This window comes from Colossoma macropomum, unplaced genomic scaffold (assembly GCF_904425465.1).
Source record: "Colossoma macropomum unplaced genomic scaffold, Colossoma_macropomum, whole genome shotgun sequence".
NCBI lineage: Eukaryota > Metazoa > Chordata > Actinopteri > Characiformes > Serrasalmidae > Colossoma > Colossoma macropomum.
This window is the reverse complement of record NW_023494785.1, coordinates 45,624,621-45,637,120: the sequence shown is the minus strand read 5'-3', so window position 1 is coordinate 45,637,120 and position 12,500 is coordinate 45,624,621. Positions and strand designations below refer to the sequence as shown.

The 12,500-nt window shown below is 43.1% G+C and overlaps 1 protein-coding gene across 1 annotated transcript in view; it reads left to right on the top strand.

The window, feature by feature from the left end:
* fhod3b (formin homology 2 domain containing 3b) overlaps positions 1-12,500 on the top strand; it is a 213,362-nt gene that overhangs the window by 14,424 nt on the left and 186,438 nt on the right. Inside the window, 1 exon segment of the mRNA XM_036596455.1 lies at positions 4,428-4,534. Coding sequence (XP_036452348.1) covers positions 4,428-4,534 — 107 coding nt within the window.

Here is a 12,500-nt window from a genome sequence, read left to right as displayed (position 1 = left end):
GCTGTAAGATGCTTTACAGACTGGCTGGAACAAAACAACATTAATACTGATCTGGCAAAAACTGACAAAACTGAGCTGAACTTGATATTGCGGCAGTTTTATGACTCAGTCTGTACTTCAAAAGGCGAGGCTTACTGCCGGCTGTGCAGCGAGTGGGCGGAGCTCGTTACTCTGACGTAGCAACAAGCTGCTCGTTAAGGAACTATAATTTGGTGAAGGAACTGCAAACATTAAAACATATTAAACGCCGCGTTCACGGCCCAGTTTATTAATTTATTACTGTATTTATTTAACTGTTGTATTAAAGCAGTAGAACAACTCTATACACTGTATCTCTATTTTTGTCATTTTTGAGTTTTTGGCATAATTTGAATTGCCATTTTCCTTACACTGTGTGTAAATTTCATGATGTACAGACCAAAAGAAATGGCCAGAATTAGTTGGATTAAGTCCAGTAACGTTTATTTTAAAAGTAAGGTATGTTTTTTCCTTCTCCTATATGAGGTTTTTAATATTTCATGTATTCATGTAATATTTCAAGGTTTCAATAAACAGTATCCAGTTTGGGTTTTTAGCGAGATGCTATTATAAAAGCATGCGCTTTCTGGCTCACCGGTTTAACCCTGATCTAATGAGTGCAGCGGCGTCATCATCTAGCTGACCCGCACAGTGACTTCCAGGCGGCGCTCTGCAGGGTTTCTGAAGGCAGGTTAAATCTGAGATTCCTTCTCTGGAATTCCTTCATGCCACACCTGGAACGGTGTAGATCTGCGTGAGTGACCGGCGTTCTGAGCCCACAGAGTGTGTGTGTGTGTGTGTGGGGGGGGTGTGTGTGCTAGAAGATGGGCGCTAATCCTGTTAGCATGGAGCTCCCACTCTGATCCTGACGACTCTTTAGTCCTTATTAACACACAGCGAGCTGAACGGGGGGTAAAGGTATTGTTATACTGCGATGATCTAAAGCTAGTTTGGATGCCTTATTATCGCTGCTTTAATAGAACCTCGAATCTCTGAAATGGAAACTACAGGAGAAAAAATAATAAAAATTATTAAAATGTTAACGTAATGTTGATATTAGAGTTGGTGTTGTAGTTTATGATGGCTTGGATAACAAGTATGGATTACAGTATACACACTTAAAAAGGTTCTTCAAGGGTTCTTTAGTAAAGACAGTGGTTCTTTATATAACCGTGAACACTCAAAGAACCATTTGCATGCTTAAAGGGTTCTTTGCATGGTGAAATGGTTCTTCAGATTGATAGAGAATGTGTTTTATGTGGTTCTATGTAGAACCTTTTTGAAAAAGCGTTCTTCTATTGTTATAGTCTTGACTTCATAGATGAACAATGGAAGATAGAAGAACCCTTTTTGGTGCTGTATAGAACCTTTTCTAAAAGGTTCTGTATTGAACTCTGTACAGCACATTCTCCATCAATCTGAAGAAACTTTCATGACGCAAAGAACCCTTTAATCATGCAGATGGTTCTTTGAGTGTTCGTGGTTCTAAAGAACCCTTGAAGAACCATCTTTTTAAATTGTGTAGCTGTTTATATACACTATATACATTTATTTTTATTTGTAATTGATTGAATCATTAAATTATTATCACAGAGGTTCTGAGTGGTTTGGTGTGAAACTCTCTGTTCTAGATAAACTTACCGAGTCTGAACTGTTCACAGTGGTGGTGATAGGAACCAGACGTCCACCTCTAAAAGCTCCCTCACAGAAAGTTCCTACATGAAATGGTTATGAATTCACTGCCTGATGACTGAGACACTGTTTTATGGTTGTTTAGAGAACTTAAACTCCATTCATGGTGGAGGGATACATGCAGGGCGCTGTGAGGCAAAATAGTCCCCAAAGAAAACTTATTATTCCAGATTTTCCACTATTTTCCATCATCAACATTCCATATAAACTCAGAAGACTCGTGTAGGTTCACTGGTGGTTCTGGATAGTAAATAAAATGTCTGTATTTGAGTCTCTACAATGTACCGTTTCACACCGGTCCGCTCTGAACTCCCCTCTGAAAGCTGGAATGTGAACAGGTTTTTGGATCAGGACCTCTGAGATGTGACCCGTGAGGTATTCTTGCCATGTTAGCTAAAGTAAACTCTGCGCAGTCCCAGCACTCTGAGGATATTCGTACCTGTCCCAGGGGCGAGGCAGGGCTCTGGCAACCACACTAGAGCTTAGCAGGCCTGGCGGAGGCTCCGGGGGGTTTGGGGGTGCATGTGTTTGTATAATTAGCATGTTTGAAACTGGGGGCGACCTGGCTCACTTACTGATTGACAGATCACACCGCAGCCTAACTGCGGCCTTCTGGGAGGTTTCGGATCCCGTCACCGGGACTTTAATGGAGTGTCAACAAACAGGCCGACCCGCCCCAACTTCAGAGCTGACCTCCAGAGACGGCTGAGGTTCCACCCACATCAGCGGAGCTCGCGCGCGGAACGTGATAAATCAGCTAATTTGAGCATTAGATCAACACAGTTCATCAAAGTGACGACAACCCAGACTTAAAATGTCACTGAGCACTGGAACCTGTCACACTAAAAAAGGTGGTTCTTCAAGGGTTCTTTAGTAAAGGCAGTGTTTCTGTTTAGAGCCATGAATTCTATATAGAACCATTTACATGCTTAGAGAGTTCTTTACATAGTCAAATGTTTTTTTAGATTAATGGAGGATGTGCTATATGTGGTTCTATATAAGATCTTTTTGAAAATCGTTCTATATAGAACTAAAAAGGGTTCTGCTATTGTTACAATGTCAAGCTTGTAACAATGGAAAAACCCTTGTTGGTTCTATATAGAACTATATATAACACATTGTCCATCAATCTGAAGAACCACTTCACCATGCAAAGAACCATTTAAGCATGAAATGGTTCTGTATAGAACTCATGGTTCTAAATAGACCCACTGCCTTTACTAAAGAACCCTTGAAGAACCATCTTTTTTAAGTGTGTATATGGCTATCACTTAAAAACAGATTTTACAGTCATAAAATTATGATCAGTGTAATTTTAAAATGTATTACAAACAAAGCACTTTAAATAAAGTTTATTAGTTAGAATAATAAAATATACTTACATAATATAGCTGTTTATAATTTGGGATATATTCAATAAAACGTGTTAAATAAAGCTTTATACACAAAGTTATTCACAATAATACAATGGAATAATAATAATAAAATAATAAATAAGATAATAAAAATATTCAAATAATATAATTAATACTATTATCGTTTATATTTGTAAGTATGATAAGCAGTTAGTTATAATCTTACAAAATAATAACTAATATTTAAAAAATAAGGACACAGTGAAATATGCGTGTATAAGATAATATAAAAAAAGTTGTGCGCGATCATATTTTAAAATAAATATACACGTTTTTAAGATTAGAAAAGTTTTTTTATAATTAGGAAAAAATATAATTGATAGAGATATATAGTAGTATATATTTATATGTATAACTTAAAATAAATTCACAGATTAAATATGTTAAAAATATTATATATGAATACACCGCAGTATGCTGATCTACAGAAAGCACATGTATGTAATCATACAGTATGAAGATGTAAAGATAAAGGGAAGAACATTGCTGTGAGGATTTGATTGAGCATTAGTGAGGTCAGGTACTGATGTTTGATGGTCAGTTCTGGATCTCCAGCTCATCCCAAAGGTACTGGATGGAGCTCCATCACTCCAGAGAACACAGTTCCACTGCTCCAATGCTGGGGGGCTTTATATCCCTCTAGCCCACGCTTGGCACTGGGCATGGAGACCTTAGGGCGTCCCGTTCTGTTGGTCAGTGCTTTTCTATGGAGATTAAAGCTGTATTAGTGATGAGTGACCTTAATGAAGCTGAGTTCACTCAGTAGGACTGTCTGGATACTTTTGGCCATGTAGTGTGTATAGTAAACAAAGCAGGAGCTCACAGATCTACTGAAGTGTCTCTGTGAGTGAAGTTTGGAAAGGAACTCAGGCCTTCGTGGGTTTGAAGATGCTTTTCTTCCTAGCTGTCCATCTTTGAACGCTGCGGAAACAAGACAACACGTTATGATTTAAGCACTGCTTATTGTCCGATGGCTGACAGCATGTAATCAGATGAAATCCGAGCCTGACCATGAAAGAAGCCCACTCGCAGAGCAAATGTCGTAGCGTGTCATTCCTTATGAAGCCCTTCTTGCGGAGTGTTCAGTACAACAAAGTTACATTAGTTACTCACCTATAAAACAAAGCAGCTGACAAGATAATTATATCTTTGCTGTGACATCAGGGTTTTCCATCTCAATTCCACAGCCTCTCTCACTTTCCTGGGCGTCTCTGGTTCCTCTGTGCTGCACATTAGGCCTGCTCTTCTTTACAGATGGGTTGTGGGAAATTCTGATGGAATGTGTATGTGTTTTCCCTGCAGCTCGATGACTGTGCGCTGCAGCTATCCCATAATGGAAGCTACCTGGACCTGGAGTCCACTCTGGCGGAGCAGAGGGACGAGCTGGAGGGCTTCCAGGAGGACGGAGGGTAAGGCTTTTGGAATTGTTTTTGCTTTGACTAAGCTGAAAGCCAGAGATGTTCACAAGTCGCTTTGTGCAAGTCTGAGTCTTGAGGTTCTCAGATGCAAGTCTGAGTCATGTCTCGAGTCGAGTCTCTGAGGTGTGAGTGAGTCTCAAGTCTTGGGGGGAGTCCGAGTCGAAGCTCAGCTTCTTTGGTGCAAGTCCCAGTCTCGAGGTTCTGAGTCGAGTCTCGAATCTCTGTTTGTCCGAGACTTGAGTCTGGGGGCGAGTCCGAGTCGAAGCTCAGTGTCTTTGGTGCGCGGCTGAGTCAAACCTTGAGCCTCTAGGAAACGAGGTTGAGTCTTGAGTCTTTGAGATGCAAGGCAGAGTCAAGTCTTGGGTCTCTGAGATGTGAGACCTATTTGAGATTTGAGTGTCTGGGGTGCAAGTCTGAGTCAGGTCTTAATTTGTGGGGTGTGAGTCCGAGTCATGTCTCTAAGGATAGAACCTGAGTCAAGTTTCTGAGACGGGAGTTTGAGTCAAGTCTCTGAGGAAGGAGTCTAAATCGAGTCTCGACTCTCTGAGATGTGAGTCCGAGTAGAGTCTCAAATTTCTTAGGTGTGAGTCAGAGTCGAGAACGAGTCCAAGTTGAGTCAAATTTCTGATGTTCAAGTCCGAGTTGAGTCTTGAGTGTCTGAGGGTTGAGTCTTAGTTGAGTCTCGAATCTCTAAAGTGCGAGTCTGAGTCGAGTCTTTAGTCTCTGAGATGTGAATCTGAGTAGAGTGTCAGGGTGTCTGTGGTGCAAGTCTGAGTCGAGTCTCCAGTCTCTGAGGTGCGAGTCTGAGTCGAGTCTTGAGTTTTGAGGTGCATGTCTGAGTCAAGTCTGCAGTCTCTGAAGTGTGAGTCTGAGTCGAGTCTCTGAGGTGCGAGTCCGAGTTGAGTCTGGAGCCTCTGAGGTGCGAGTCTGAGTAGGGTCTTAGGTCTCTGAGGTGTGCGTCTGACTCTTGAGTCTCTGAGGCCGAGTCGAGTCTTTAGTCTAATGTTTTTGAGGTGTGGGTCAGTCTTGAGTCTCAAGAGGAATGCCCATCTATATATACATATTTATGGATTAAATGTGTTTGGAATGTGAGTCTAATTAGAGTCTCAATGCCCGGTATGCCCAGAGGTGCAAGTTCTAGTTGAGTCACGAGTCTCAGGGATCCGAGGCGAATGCTGAGGGTGTGAGTCGATTTCACCATCTTGGCATATTCATCAAGTATTAAGAAGCGTCTTGTTTGGAGTCACACAGAGCTGAACTCTGGTTTTACACGTTATTTCAGGCTCAGTATCACCGTTGTTGAGCGTGAGGTTCTTCAGTTCTCTCTAATAAATCACCCATTGGGTTGGGCGTGATCCGTGAGCCGTTACGGTACAGTAATTAGACCTGTGATTGTATGCGAGGCTCAGAGGAGTCGCTGGCCCTGTAATGGGGTCACCACAATGTGATCATTGTTTCTCAGCGAGCTTCTCAGATCCCCGGGTTTGAGGGTCTGTATTCATTTCCTGCTCAGTCTAATTTGATTTTATTACGAATGATCAAGATTTAATCAACAGCCGCGCTGGTTCACGTCGAATCGCCGGAATAATACCTTTTCCTGGGCCTCTGCGTTACGCGTTTAGCTCCGGGGCGCTTCGGCTTTGTTCCTCAGAGCGGAGAAGGGAAAGGATGACACAGGTAGCGAGCGCCTTCCAAGATGTTTCATAAGTCTGAATCATCTGGAAGCTCCGAGGAGGACGAGGGAAGATTTGTTGAAGGTGCTTACTTTGTTTTCAGGGGTTCTGGGATAACCATAAGCACTAAAACCTTCAGTTTAGTCTGCATACCTGTCCTGTAGCTACATCAAGTCCAGACTGCTAAAGCACTTCTGCTCAGTGCTCTCCGGAGACCTCTGCAGACCTTCCTGCTAAGGCCATCAGAAGAGCCGAAGAAAGAATCCACAGCACGTGGGCCTTCAGCTCATACCGCAGACTTTCCATGGCAACGTGCCCTTCCTCTCGCGCTTAAAATACCTGGCCTGACTGGCAGCGCTCAGGTGGTGATGTCACCTCCACGGCTTAAGGAACCTGGCGGAGCTCAGACGTAATCACCTCAGCTAACGAACTCTCAGACAGGATGCTCGCCTTAAATCTTAATCACGGTTTAAAATGGACATTTAACCCCCTGGAAGAAGTCCACGGCCTCAGATCTGACGAGGTAACTGTCAGGAGAACTATGTTTAAGCATTATACAACAATTAGCTCCGCCCACACTATCCGATTGGTGGAAAAGCGCTCTACTCATGTTGTTATACCCAGATAGTTGATTTTTTTCATGTATCATTCCTCAAACCACTGTTTTCTAAGTTACAGCGATGGTCATTTTACTGTAAGTGGCTGGAACTACTTTTTTTGGCGGAAGAAATTGCCATATTAAACACATACAGTCTGAAACAACTTTAGCGTTTTTTTATTTTAATATCTTTATTTTGTAAAACTGTTGGACAAAAGCAGTTTAACACTGGAGATGAATATCCTCTTGGCTGTGATTCGCTGTAGATGATGTTATTCTTATCTCATCCGACTGGAGTCGCATTTCAAATCACCTCCAAATGTGGTTTGGATTTGCTGTTCAGGCTATCAAAAATCTAGATACAATCTGGATTTGACAGAAATCAGATTTTATGTGTTTTGCTGTTCAGACTTCCAAAAATCAGTCAGGATACAGTCTAGATTTGCCAGAAATCAGATTTCATGTGTTTTTTGCTGTTCAGACCTTAAAAAATCAATCTGGATGCGATCTGGATTTGCCAGAAATCAGATTTTGTGTGTTTTTTTTTTTTTGCTGGTCAGACTATCAAAAATCAACCTGGATATGATCTGTATACATCAAAAATCGGATTTGGGACATCTCACCTTTTTGCCTTCATCTAGTCTAATAATGAGCTGATCAGAGGCATTTTAATTCACAGTGAAGGCTTGTTCTGCTGGTTAGTTTATTGACGGTTCATGTGGGTCGTTTCAGGACAGGTTCATTCACATTCATTCACATTAGCAACAGAACTGAGTCACGAGTGTGAACCATCACTTTAGAGAAATCTTTAGAGATCAGATTGGAACAGTGAAGCTGTGAACTTAGCCTTAGAGTACAGGGAGCAGCAGACGGTGTGCAAAGGTGGTAGAGGCAGTGAGAGTAAAGGTGGTAGAGTAAAGGTGGTAGAGGCAGTGACAGTAAAGGTGGTAGAGGCAGTGAGAGTAAAGGTGGTAGAGGCAGTGACAGGCTCTGAATTTGACCTACTTTGGGTGGAATTCCCCTTTAACTGACGCTGACCCATAAACGTCCCGCGCGCAGCAGAAACGGCTCTTTTGATTCACACTTTCATCAGATGCTCTCAGTTGTCTTTGCTGCCCACCGAGTTGACTCAGCCCCCCAGGAGCCGTCCACTGACTCGCTGCTGGCGAGGGGGGCCGTCATTGAACAGGACCACAGATATTTGGGGTGTGTTTGTGTAAATGGGGGGTGGTGGGGGGGGGCGCTGCTCGACTGACAGGGTTATTTTCCCTGGACCAGACTCAGAGTCTGTCTGTCTGTCTCTCTCTCTCTTTCTTTTTCTCCTCTCTCCCTCTCTGTTTCTCTGTGTACAGTGTGTGTGTATATGTGTGTGTGTGTGTATATGTGTGTGTGTGTAGTGGTGTGTGTGTGTGTGTGTGTGTGTGTGTGTGTAGTGTGTGTAGTGTGTGTACAGTGCATGTGTGCAGTGTGTTTTTGTACTGTGTGTACAGTGTGTGTGTGGTGTGTGTGTGTTTACAGAGTATTTGTGTTTATAGTGTGTACTGTCTACAGTGTATGTACAGTGTGTACAGTGGGTGTACGTACAGTGTGTACAGTGTATGTGTAGTGTGTGTACAGTGTGTTTACAATATTTATAGTGTGTGCATATACAGTGTGCAGTGTGTGTACAGTGAATGGTAGTGTATGTACAGTGTGTGTACAGTATATACAGTGTACGTACAGTGTATTGAGTATGTACAGTGTATGCTGTGTAGTGTAGTGTGTTCAGTATGTACAGTTTGTGTATATACAGTATGTGCAGTGTATGCATAGTGTGTGTACAGTATGTACAGTGTGTGAATGTACAGTGTGTACAGTGTGTGTGTGTGTGTGTGTATGGTTATTAGTGTTAATAACAGGGTAAATCAGCATGCTGGGCTTTTACAGGCTGGACGCCCCCCCCCCTCCCCCCAGTGTTCACTGCGGGTGTGTGTTCTGCTTGCCGAGGTGTGATCAGTGTGAAACTCATTTAGAACAGGCCAGGTTCTCCGCTCTGCCTCTCGGTTCGTGGTTCTCGTGCTGTCCCGCTGCGTGGCATGCTGTGTTTGACCTACGTTGTCTAAGCGAGAACGTTCTGAAAGACCTCCCTCGGACCACGTCGTCTAATAACCTGCTGTTCTAGCTGTTAAGATCAGGTTTGGAGCGGAGTCGGAGAACCCTGTTTCCTCGTTCAGTCGTCCCAGTAAAGCTGCTTGAATAATATAGCACATTATAGCAGTTCAGTCAGAACATAGGGGTGTGTCTGAAAGAGCTCCCTACATACTTAAAAAAGAGGGTTCTTCAAGGGTTCTTTAGAAAATGGTTCTATAAATAACCATGAATACTCAAGAACTCTTTGCATGGTAAAAGGGTTCTTCAGACTAATGGAGAATGTGCATGAATGTGTTATAAATTGTTCTATAAAGAACCTTTTTGAAAGGGGTTCTACACACTTGAAAAAGATGGCTTTTAGTCTTTAGTAATGAAAATGGTTCTGTATAGAACCACAAACCCTTTGCATCGTGAAAGTTTTCTTCAGATTGATAGAGAATGTGCTGTATATGGTTCTATATAGCACCAAAAAGGGCTCTTCTGTTGTTGCAAGCTTCACATCGTAACAATAGCAGAACCCTTTATGGTGCTCTATAGAACCCTTTTCAGAAAGGTTCTATACAGAACCATCTACAACACATTCTTCATCAGTGTGAAGAACTCTTTCATGATGCACCCTCTATAATCTATATACCTTCTATATACAATAGACGAAGCTTTTTGGTGCTCTATAGAACCCTTTCCAAAAAGGTTCTATACAGAACCATCTACAGCACATTCTCTGATTGTTCATAGTTTTATACAGAACCATTTTCTTTACTACAGAACCATTTTCTTTACTAAAGAACCCTTGAAGAACCATCTTTTTGCGGTTGCCTTGATGTACCATTTTATCCATGTAGAAATGATTATGTATCTTCATGTAGCTTCACTGTTTGTCATTTTAATACAGTTGTGCTGTTTTGTTGCTCTTTTCTCAGCAGTGAGCCACTCTAATAAAATCTCTGGTTCTCACCTGGCCACCCCGCTCTAAAGCTCTAGCTACGCCCCTCTGATTGCGCGCCGGTGCTAATATTGACCCCGGCCTTGGCGAAGCATCAGTACATTCCAGCTCATTCTCTGCCTCTGTCTCTCCTGAGATAAAGCTCTGGAAATTAGTGAGTAATAGTCCGATCGCTCTCTGTTCCTCTCTCCCTTCTCTGGCGCTGTCCTGCTCTTTTTTCTCTCGTTGCCGTTTTTTCTTTCCTGGCCGGTTTGCCGGCGTAGCTGTCGTCAGGATCGGTTAGCCTCCGGCCCTGGAGAGACGCCGAGTTCCTTTAATGGGAAAGCTTCAAATATTTGTGTGGATTACATGGATAGAGGGGCAGGAGGCCGCTCAGCTGGGCCGCTGCATTCTGGGGTATGAACGCCGCTCAGTCTGAGGATTGACAGCTGATAGGAGTGAGACAGAATGTCTCACACGTTACAGTACGTTACAGTTACGCGCCCTAGCCAAGCTACGTCTAGAACTTAAAGGGCCCACGTCCTGAAAAAACCTGATAAGTCTGATGCAAACATTGGTAAAGTTTCAGAACATGCTGTTCACTCCCCACTCCGCACAGTCCATATATGGACACTGAACTCCTGTTCTAGATTACCGTACTGGTGCCGCCACACTTCTGTCAGAGTGTTCGGCTTTTTAAACAGCATTTTTATGCATCAGATTGTCCAGCAATACAGTGATGCACACATTAGGCACGTTTACATGCAGTCCATTAATCCATTAATAATCCGACTAATAGCTCAATCGGAATAGAATGCGTCCATGTAAACACCTCAGTAGAATAGTCTAGTCCGATTGAGGCCATTCAGAATACAGTTTCTACCAGACTGATCGAGGTGGGTAATCCTGTAAATAATCTGTTAAATAGAAGAATAATATCCGTGTAAACGCCTGTATCTGATTACATTCCCTATCAGAAAGTTTAGGTCCGTTCTGATCATGTTCGTCACGTCATAGTGAGAGTTTATACCGTTCAACATGGCGGAGCAGAAACTGGTCTGCAGAGGAGACGAAGTTTCTGCTCTGATCTTTAAAAGACGGCGGTGGGACGGACGTCCAGCTTATGTGTCTCAGAACACGACGTCTTCCTCTCGGCCTTCTTTAATAAGGACATGTGAAGGACGTTTTCCTGAGTCTGACATCATTTTAAAGTGATTAAAAACACAAGCGCTGCTCACTGCTGCTCATCTCACTCTGACTGGACTCACGTGATGCTGGTTGTCATGGTAACGTCTAAGTGGTTCTCTACGCATGTGCGTCATTTTGGATCTGATTACTTGTAGTGAGCATGTAAACAGAGATTTTCATCAGATTGTTGAGTAGAGTGAGAATAAACACCTCAGTCTTAACCTGTAATCGGAATGAATTCAGTCGGATTGAGAAAATCTCTGCATGTAAACACAGACACTGTTAGAAAGCTTGAAATCTCAGGATTTGGTCATTCACAGCAGAGTGGACGGTGGTGGATGATGGTCAGCACTGCAGTGACACTGATGTGGTGATTGCGTGTTAAGCTGCTTTTTCACTGTATAGTACCGACTCGACTCTACTCACCGTTTTGGGTTTTCCACTAGGCATATCTGGTGCCTGGTACCCGATACTGTTTTTGTCACCATAAAGATATCACAGTACTTACAGGACCCATATCACAAAAGTACAAAATTTCCTGATATAAAAGAGTCTGATGTACGCTCTTAAAAAAGATGGCTCTTCAGAGGTTCTTTAGTGAAAACAGTGGTTCTATACAGAACCATTAACACTCAAAGAACCGATTGCATGCTTAAATGGTTCTCTGCATGGTGAAATGTTCTTCAGATTGATGGAGAATGTGTTGTACATGCTGTATGTAGGCACTTTTCCACTTCATGGTACTGACTCGACTCAACTCCACTCGACTCTACTCTGCCCGCCTTTGTGGTCCCACCTCCTTCGAGTGAGCAGAGTCGATGCCAAAAGGTGACGTAAAAACACTACAGATTACTGATTGGATGGAGAGAATTGCTAAACACATATGCTAACGTTAGCTACCAGGTTAGCGTAGCCTCTTGCGTCGCCTTTGAGCTCCAGAATCGTCTCGTCTGACCTCTGATGTAGTTTTGCCAAACTGTCCTGTTTTGTTCAGCGGCCTTTTGTCTCTTCTGAACACTGTTTGTCTCCTTCATGTCACGGCAGTTACATCTGGCATCGCTAGGATGACCAACTGCACTAAGGGGGCGCTATATCTGAAAACAAAGTGGCTGGTACCAAAAGCAAGTCGAGACGAGTCGAGGACCATGCAGGCGAAAGGCAGCTTTAGTGTGTGTTGCGCTGGTCTGAGTGGATCAGTGCTGCTGGAGTTTTAAAACACCTCAGTGTCGCTGCTGGACTGAGAACCAAAGACATCCAGCCAACAGCGTCCTGTGGGCAGCGTCCTGTGACCACTGATGAAGGACTAGAGGATGACCAACACAAACTGTGCAGCAGCAGATGAGCTATCGACTCTGACTTTACATCTACAAGGTGGACCGACAAGGTAGGAGTGTCTAATAGAGTGGACAGTGAGTGGACACAGTGTTTTATAACTCCAGCAGCACT